The sequence below is a fragment of the Chaetomium globosum genome, genomic scaffold, assembly GCF_000143365.1.
Source record: "Chaetomium globosum CBS 148.51 scaffold_1 genomic scaffold, whole genome shotgun sequence".
NCBI lineage: Eukaryota > Fungi > Ascomycota > Sordariomycetes > Sordariales > Chaetomiaceae > Chaetomium > Chaetomium globosum.
The window spans coordinates 5786512-5794978 of record NT_165976.1 but is presented as its reverse complement, the minus strand read 5'-3'; the positions used below and the strand labels follow the sequence as shown (position 1 = coordinate 5794978).

Below are 8467 nucleotides of genomic sequence, written 5' to 3'. Positions count from 1 at the left end.
TTCCTCACGCTGGGCGAGAAACGTCTCCGCCGTGGGGGGGGCTCATCTTGCCACCAGCCACGAGCCACCCTGAGCACATCTTCGCTACTACTCTCTTTATCCCGTAGGACAAGCCTGCTCCCCCGTCTAACGACCAAACTAGACAGCGTATCACGCCTGCCTCTCGTACAGCGGTCAATAAGGCCTTTCAACGCAGTTGGCGTCAAGTGGAAGGTAGGGAACTCGATGCTCGGCTCATGCTGGTAGGACTGCCAGACGGCAGCTTCCTGTGGCCCACTCTGGCCCTCAAAAATGCACCACAGGACCCGCCCGAGCATGTACACCGTCGCGGCCTCCTGTTCCGTCTCATCTAGGGAAAGCCAGGGGATGTTGTAGTTTAAATACCCATGTGGTCGAGGCGAAGAGTAATCTTCGCATGCCTGTAGGATATCCCAACCAGGGAGAAGTCGGTCGAGAATAGCAGTGAAGTGTTGGCGTGCTCCTTCTGGGGCGGTGAGGTTGGCCTCGGCCATTTCTTCGCCGGCCAGAACGCGCACGTAGTCGATCGCATTGACCTCCGGTGCGGAGAACTCACACCACACACCCCGTTGCTCGAAGTCGATCACGACAACATCGTGAGCGGCGGAAAGAAGTATATTGTCGAGCCGCAGGTCCGGATAGAACATACGGCCTCGCTCACAGATGTGCAAGACGGCCGACGTCAGTTGTATGGGCCCATTTCACCTGCTGTTCTAAGCTCAGGCGGTTGTGGATGCGCAGCAGCGGGAGTGTATCGCGGACACTACCAGGTTCGTGGAAGGGCAAAAGGAAACCGACCACCGCTGTCTTGCCGCCGAACAAGCAGCGCTTGGTGACGAGATAATCAGGCCTCGAAATGACGTTGGGGTGCGGTTCCATCTGTAGAAGATTTCGCAACTCCACGAATAGGTATTTGGTGCTGCTAGCTAGAGCCTTGAAAATCCACAGACTGTCGTTTTTGTTGTCGGGCCCATGGTTCGGCATACGGACGAGGCAGACACTCTCGTACAATACCCGGAGGATCTTCAAGCTCCCGACGTCGACGGCCTTCGGGAGGAGGCCAGGGGCAACGCCAAGACTCTCATCCAGTCTCGACACCCCTAGCAGCTGCCTCTCCACATAGTAAGTCGGCACAACAGAGATCTTCGTCTTGTGGATGTCGAAGTTCAGAGCCTCGAAGATGATGCGGGAGCCAAAGGGCATTGCTTCAGAGAGTGACGAATAAGTGCCATAACCGCCCTCTGATATCCAGGCCTGCAGCACGCGAACTATATAGGCAGAAATGCCAAGTCGACGGAGTCTCGGTGCGTCTTTCGTGTGGAAGGCGACGTTCAAATCCAGTAGCTCGCGGAGAATTGGAGAGGTGACCGCTTCTTCTGGGATGAAGACGTCGAAGCGGATCGGCGGCATGTCGGGGAGAAAGATCGGTACGGCATAATACTGCGTTCCCAGGCCTGTGCAGCCGTCAATCCTGAAGAGGGGAGCCAGAGGAAGCTCGAGGCTGTCTAGCCGGTTCTTTGGGTTAAGCTGGGAATCCTCCCAAAGGACACCCTTTGACGGCGTCGGAGCTTCGCGCCGGGCCGATGCCTGGCTTTGGTTGAAGACGGCCGTGGGATGGATGACATCGTGTATCGCTGCCGAGTTGAGCTCCATGGCGAAGAGTAGAAGGGCCGGTCAGACGGTGGTTTCGGGAGAGCAGCCGCGGACTGCACAAGGCAAAGCACAAGAGTATGGAATTGGATGTCCTCGAGAGGCCCGGGAAGGACGGGTGAAGCAGTCAGCCAACGGGCACGGCGTACCTTCCTACTTCTGTTGGCAAGGCACGAGGCCACTAGCCACAGGTACCTAACAAGTCTAAGTTTTGCAACTTGGGGGGGTAGGTACAGAGGGTTCGAAGACTTAAGGCACCCGGAAGTTCCAGCGGTGAGTGTTGCCCGAGTCACTCTTTCCGTTGGCCGGGCTTTTGGGGGATTTCACCGGCTGCAACTTCCCGATAGAACGGTCATGCCGAGTCGAGCGAGCCCTGACGAAAGCAGTCTCCATCGGGTCCGATACGGGCCAGCGCAGTTTCCCCCACGGCTCGCGGCGGCGAAAACAGAGCGCTTTTCGTGCTTTCCATTCGAGGTTCGGCCGACTTGGGCGGACTGCAGCCTCCAGACACAGGGATGTTGAGCGGTTTCCCTTCCGAGTGAGTCAAGCGCGATGCCCGAAGAACTTTTTTGCAAGCTTGAAGAGAACATTTCGAGCTACTCAACCGAGAAACATTTGATCATATCTGATTGGCTGTAATCTTTTCTCAAACCAGGAGTCCGTGATCGGTGACAGATGGGTGACAGATTGATAGCGACCCGGAGGTTATGAAAGGAGGAACCCGCGACAGTGCCAGGGGTTTGGCTGCTGCCCCGGATGTGCATCCGTTGGGCCAGACTCGGACCCTGGTTAGGATGGAAGCTGTTTCATGGGCTCGGGGTTTGCAGATGTGGCGACCGCAATGTCGGTGGCCGCCTCAGGAAAGCGCTAACGACGTACTGTGTAGGCCGTATACAGTTGGCAGGGGCGCTCCACCTTTGCTCGCGTAAGGTCCATCTTTAGGTATCAACATCTGGCTCGGGTTGGCAGCCAAGTCCGGGTCCAACTTGTGGGCTGCATCACATCTGCATGCGTAGTACTGGCGAGTGAAAAAAAAACAAGAAAAGAAACTTATGAACCATAAACTCGTTTCTCAGGATAAAGCAAACGACAGTTCTATGTGAAGATTCGACGGAGAGAAAGGTGACGGGGGGAAGGGGGAGGAGGAGGGGGGGGGTGTTCATTCCTGTCCTTTTTTTAGACGCTTGCAGGCAGATATGAGTCGAGTCTGGCATGGAGTGCCAGTGGGTAGCTTCTTCGAGATGCTTACCGTCGGGACGTCAGGGCTAAGTCAAACAAATGAATCCAGTTTGATGGTCCAACTGACGTTGGCGAAAGTCAGCACTCTGGCTGAGGTAGAATGTGAGTGTTTTCTGTACGCTAGGACCTCTAATTGCTGAATCTCATGCCACCCTACAGCTCGTCTTGCACATCGCCTTTTAGCTCAACTGGGTGGGGAAGAATGTTCAACAGACCCTCTCGTTGTCAGCTCGGCGGAGGTAGACGCATTACAGGACGTACCCAGACCTGGGAGGTGGGCCGGTCTGCCCTTCTGGCTCGAGTAGGGCTTGAGTCCTAGATGACTCGCCTGGGCTCATCTTTGTTTTAGAAATTGATGGGACGCGGGGCTCGTGGCTGATCCCGGAAGCATTTCTTGCTTATTAGGCACTTCTTTCACCTACCTGAGACTTTTCACAGCCCACGCTGAAACATAGCACTCGGCCTTGCCTCATGCCAAGGGGGTCCATGGACCTCGGATCTCCAGACATTTTGACTAATAGTTCGAGGATCAATCATATTCCCGGTAGGTTTGGGCGAAGGCTTACCCCATATCATATGAACTTTGTTGCGACCCCAAGCTCCATGTGGTGACATCCTGCTCTAGGATAGCAGGTACGATGAATAAATCCGGTGATAGTGGCTTGGACCATGTATGCCCACTGCTTGTCGTCACATGGTTTAGTCTGGAGCACACCCTCGACGGCCCACGGAGGGTTCCCAGGCGGTTATTTCGGTTCACCCCATGTTGGGAGGCAGCTGGAATGCGTTGCCCATAGTAAGGGCCGAGCGAAGCGCCCCGGAATACCTAACTGTAGCCGTATCTTCCGCCAAGGTTCTCTGGGTGGGCCGACATCGATTCAACAGTGTTGAGTGCCGGTGTTACACGGCGAGCGGCTTGTGAACCACAGGGTCGAAACCCAAGAACCGGGGCCGAAAATGTTTGCGCCGGAGGGTGGTGGCCGAACAACACCGCCCAAAGTAAACGACCAAGCATCCTTCGGGTTGCGAGATTTTCACCGCCATCCGCGGGGCATCTTGGGACAATTCCGTGGGCGGCCGACTGCCGTGTGATCCCCCCACCGAGGCTCAGTGACGGCACACTCTAACTTCCCTGCCAAGGTCAGGCAGGTACACGACGGAGTTGGTCCAAGTGCAGCCCCGCGAAGTGATTGAGGTGATGCCGGCGAAGCAGTCGCGTTGTCGGCTGCAGAACCCGGCCTCCCTTTGTCGTCTCCTGGGCCCGCATTATCTGCAAGGTTATATTGACCGGTGAGCAGGGGGTGGTCAGCAACCATTCCGGTGGGGTGGTAACGACGGAACAATGCTTTTGATGGCGCCCCTCATCGGTCGGTTGGGCCCGGATTCAGCGGGTCGGAAATGCCGAATGAACCTGGCACTCTCCCATCCTTCGCAGTCCATCAGTCTCATGTTTGCGCATCTTTTTTTTTTGTCTTTGCAGTCGGCAACTGACCCGAGGTATTGTGGGAATTGGGGTTCGCTTCCGGACCCAGGATGTGTGTACCTCTGTACATGTATGTACGTACATAGGCGCCGAGCCCTAGCAGGACCCTGAAAACGGCCTGAGTCCCTCTTTCGTCTCGGCGCCCCTGGATTGGGAAAAAATGGCTAGCTGGGCCGATTATTTTGTTTCCACTCATCCGATGTGGCTTGTCGGCCCGACAGCGATGGGTCGATTCCGAGGTCACGAGTTGGACTTGGAGCCTCGATCATTTGCCAAATCCCTCTTGTACAAGTATATTGATATACTGCGTACTCAAGTATCGGGTGGCTGCCGGGCTCTGCTCTGGGGCTCGGTTTGAGCCGTGATCGTCGCCCTTCGTCCTTTGAAGGCTTTCCGTGGACATTGTTTTGTGAATGGATGCATCGTCGGCAGTGCCGGCGACGTCTCAAAAGTGGATCTTGATAACGCAAGAATTCCAGGTTTGTGGGGGACGCGGGAGCCACTGCATCTCTGCTGCAAGTCAGTCCTGCACAGTCGTTGGATTCATCGAGTCTAGTGTAGTTGTTGAGTTCGGGGTCGACGACAGCCCAGTCAGCTAATTCTTGATCGGTGTGGGGACCGGTCCTTGGGGCGTCTCGGGTTGCACTTCGAACTCGCGCCAAATCATGTCCATACCTCCAAAGCGCAACGCTCGTGGCCGAGCGACCCAGTCAGCAATGGAAGCAGCCCGAGCCCCTGGCCTGAGAATGAGCTGCTCGTGCCAAGACCACCAAGCACAACAGGCCCATGCGCTAGAACCTTCCCCGCTGCTTCTCAAATCAGCCATTGGCTGCAAGAATGGAGTCCCACGCCGTCGGTTGGGCAAGGATATTACCCGCCGTCTTGAACAAGGAATGGTTGAAAAGACTCAAGGCGGGTATAGCTTTCTGTCATTATACCTCTGGAGGTCCGGGACATGTCATGTATGGATGGCTGTGCCGGCAGTCGGCCGTCGAATCCAGCCGGCCGCTGACAGACCTCCCAACCTATCGCGGATGAGGTCGGGAGATGAGGAACGAGTGTGTCGAGTGTGTCTTGTGCGACTCGAGAGAAGGCGTTCGTTCGCACGTTCCATCCCGTGGCCTGATGACCGACTTTTGCGACTGCCAAACCCGGCGCTGTCGCATTTCACTTTCCCGCAATTGCACTCACCCTGCTCGGACCTGCTCCGCTCACTGGTCGCGCCTCCGAATTTGTCAACCAGGAACCAGCAAGGATGAAGGGGCAAGACGTGGTCAGGCGCGTCCTTCCCGCGACTCGGTGAATCCTCTCTTCTTCACTTCATCCCTCACAGCTCTCACCGGATCCTTCCTTTGCCAGCAAAGGAGACAATAGCATTCTTCACGGGTTGTTCTGAACTCCACCTTGCAACAATCACGGTCCCCATTCGATGTGTGCCGTGAGACATCCGCGTGTATTACCCGCTTGACCTCGCAGAGGACCTCGCCATAATTGGGCAGCACTCGACGGCAAGACAGCACCGAGCGCCGTCCGAGTCGAAGTCGGATCTCCACTCCCGAGCGGCCATTCCATCAGGTAGTTTGGGACGAACCAACCTTGGAACTGCTCGCCAGTCTATCGCGCCTTCGCGGCAGCCGCGCCACGTCGGCAGTGTAGCGCAACTTGAGACAGTTAAGGAGCCTCAAGGCCGCCCGGTGTCCATCGCCACGTTGGTGCGGGCAGTGATCGTGCCGCCCGAGTCAGTCGTTCTTCCATACTCGCGACCGTCCGAGGGAAAACCGCATTTGCTCCGGTCAGGTCGGCGGCTTCGTCCGGCGCCGCACCTCCTCAGCCCCGGCCACACTAGCCGAAGCCAAAGAGAGGCTCGGCCCTGGGGGTGGTGGTAGTCACCAGACAAGCAGCAATTTGTGCTACTCGTCTTCCGGCTGTTTTCTTGGCTTGTGCCAACCCCCCTGCTTTCTTCTCTCAACCCCGATCTTGTTACAACCCTACCCCTCGTCGCGGCTCCTTCCCGCCGCCCCCCAGCTGCATCGGGTACCATTTTGAGGTGCGCCCGCATCACTCTCCACGCTTCCCATCCAGGCTATTTCGTCCCTCGTGGCGATGGCGCATCTCTGAGATGCTCGGCCCCGGGCGTCCACACACCACGCACCCCCCACCTCCTTCGGACGGTCGTGACTTATCCTTTAGTCGTCCCGAGGCGCGTACCAGGTGTTGGCTTCCTACCTTCGCTCCCCTGTCTCCCCCTTGCAGGCCGGGTACCTCTCCACCTCGCGCATCCTGGGCCATCGCTCTTCTTGGTCCTGCCTAACATAATACCTACCCTGGGCCTGGTCAACATCATGGTAAGAATTTTGTCTTTCATACTAGGCTAGGCGGCAGGGTGCATGGCGGCAATCACAGATCGTCCTCGTGGCTGCTTCATGTCCCCTTCCCACTCCTCCCGTCCACCCCTCTCTCGTGTCACTTACACGCACATCCCCCGTTCAGCTCTCTCCGGTTCTATCCCCCTGTCTTGCCCCGTCACTGCCAACCTTCACCGGTCCGCGCCCCATTCCCAGCTCTTCCTCTTCATTCGTCAAACGTGCGGTCAATTGACAATGATTGTCTAGAATCCCAATATCAGAAAGCGGCGGGCTTATGGCCACGAGGAGGCCCCTGCAGAGTCGGTGTTCTATGACCTGACCTACACGCCGGCTCTCCTTGACAACTTATCTTTGCCACCCGACCACCGATATATACTCGACCAGGGCCCTCCGCCTTGTGTGCTGCCCTCGTCCAGTCCTCTCTATCTGACACGTCCAGAATCTCGGCAATATGTGCTGGAGCAGGCTGCTCTGATCTTGAACCAGCCCGTGAACGCTCTACTGGACCTTAGCAACCAACAGTACCCCTTCACCGGCCACCCACAGCATCCCGATTTGGAGGGGCAGCATCACTTCCATAAGAAACCTCGATTGAGCCCGAGCGCCTCGATGCCTTCACTTCCTTACACCGATGGCCTGCAGCCGTGCATCACGGGCAAGAGAAGAGCCCACTTGGCCCGCCTTGTCTGGCCCGCCGGCTGGCCAGCCGGATGCAGGTACGGGTGCTGTTCACAAATCACATGGGCTTTTCCCTGTGAGGGATGTCGCAACTGGTTGGACGGGCACGCGTCTAGCCGACTGCTTCGCGAGCTTTTCCATGTGCCCACCATTCGAGTCTCAGCCAGGTAGGCTTCCCGTTCTCGTACCAGGACACAGTGCTTCGTAAAGGAAAGTTAACAACATTGCCAGCGCCGTACCAACCACTCTTAACGCCCCCATCATATGACTACGATGATCGCCGCCCACCGGCCGTGGATACCGCCGTGGTATCAGTGCAGCCGCAGTCTCAAGCCTCTCTGCTCCCCGCACCCGTCAGCTCAGACCCGGGTGCGCTCTATCCTTGTTGACCACCCTGCATTGATGGCTCAGTATCTATCAAACTACCCTCCGCTGCAACCCGAGCGGGGTTATGGGCCTCCGGCCCGGTATCGAATCGGGAGGAAATGATTTACCCGAGCGTTTCGCCCGTTGTCAAGTATGAAGGCAACGCCGACAGTCCTCATGATACTCTCGAGCCTGGGGATACAACCGCCCCCTTACGTGCCCACACAAACAGGCGTCTGTGCCGCCCCCATACTCTATCAGTGAATCATCGCCTTACGACGGGCACGGGATGGTTGTTAGCTTGCCGTCGCGCTTCCATCCGATTCAATGTTTCGACGTTGCCCCGGGCACAGAGAACGCAGGCGCCCAGGATCTAGACTTTTTCCCAGCGCACAGAACCACTCCCGTCAAACGCGGGCCGTTCAAAGACCAAGACTCTCGGGAAAAAACGGCTCTGACCAGGAAGATGGGCAGCTGCATCCGATGCCGAATGCAGCGGATTCGGGTAAGCGCGTATCCGCCTCCTTAATTTGAAGCCGACCTAACCCTTAATCACAGTGCAACCTCGATCCAGACAACGAGGGAGGCCCGTGTTTATCATGCAAGAAGATCGCCAGCAGTGCCAAGGTATATCGGCTGAACTGCTTGGCGTCTGAAGATCACGGAT

General features: G+C 56.9%; 3 protein-coding genes across 3 annotated transcripts; 1 reads left to right on the top strand and 2 right to left on the bottom strand.

Annotated features, from left to right (window-relative positions):
* Window positions 1-675: 675 nt before the first annotated feature.
* CHGG_01870 (uncharacterized protein) lies at window positions 676-1671 on the bottom strand (the record flags this gene model as incomplete). Its single annotated transcript, XM_001221090.1, has 1 exon — window positions 676-1671. The coding sequence occupies one exon, from the start codon at window positions 1669-1671 to the stop codon at window positions 676-678; it is 996 nt and encodes a 331-aa protein (XP_001221091.1).
* A 1238-nt stretch (window positions 1672-2909) lies between these two features.
* On the top strand, window positions 2910-3212 carry CHGG_01869 (uncharacterized protein; the record flags this gene model as incomplete). Its single annotated transcript, XM_001221089.1, has 2 exons — window positions 2910-3009; window positions 3121-3212. 2 exons carry the CDS (start codon window positions 2910-2912, stop codon window positions 3210-3212), a joined length of 192 nt encoding a protein of 63 aa, XP_001221090.1.
* A 2859-nt stretch (window positions 3213-6071) lies between these two features.
* CHGG_01868 (uncharacterized protein) lies at window positions 6072-6679 on the bottom strand (the record flags this gene model as incomplete). Its single annotated transcript, XM_001221088.1, has 2 exons — window positions 6072-6260; window positions 6536-6679. 2 exons carry the CDS (start codon window positions 6677-6679, stop codon window positions 6072-6074), a joined length of 333 nt encoding a protein of 110 aa, XP_001221089.1.
* Window positions 6680-8467: the final 1788 nt, after the last annotated feature.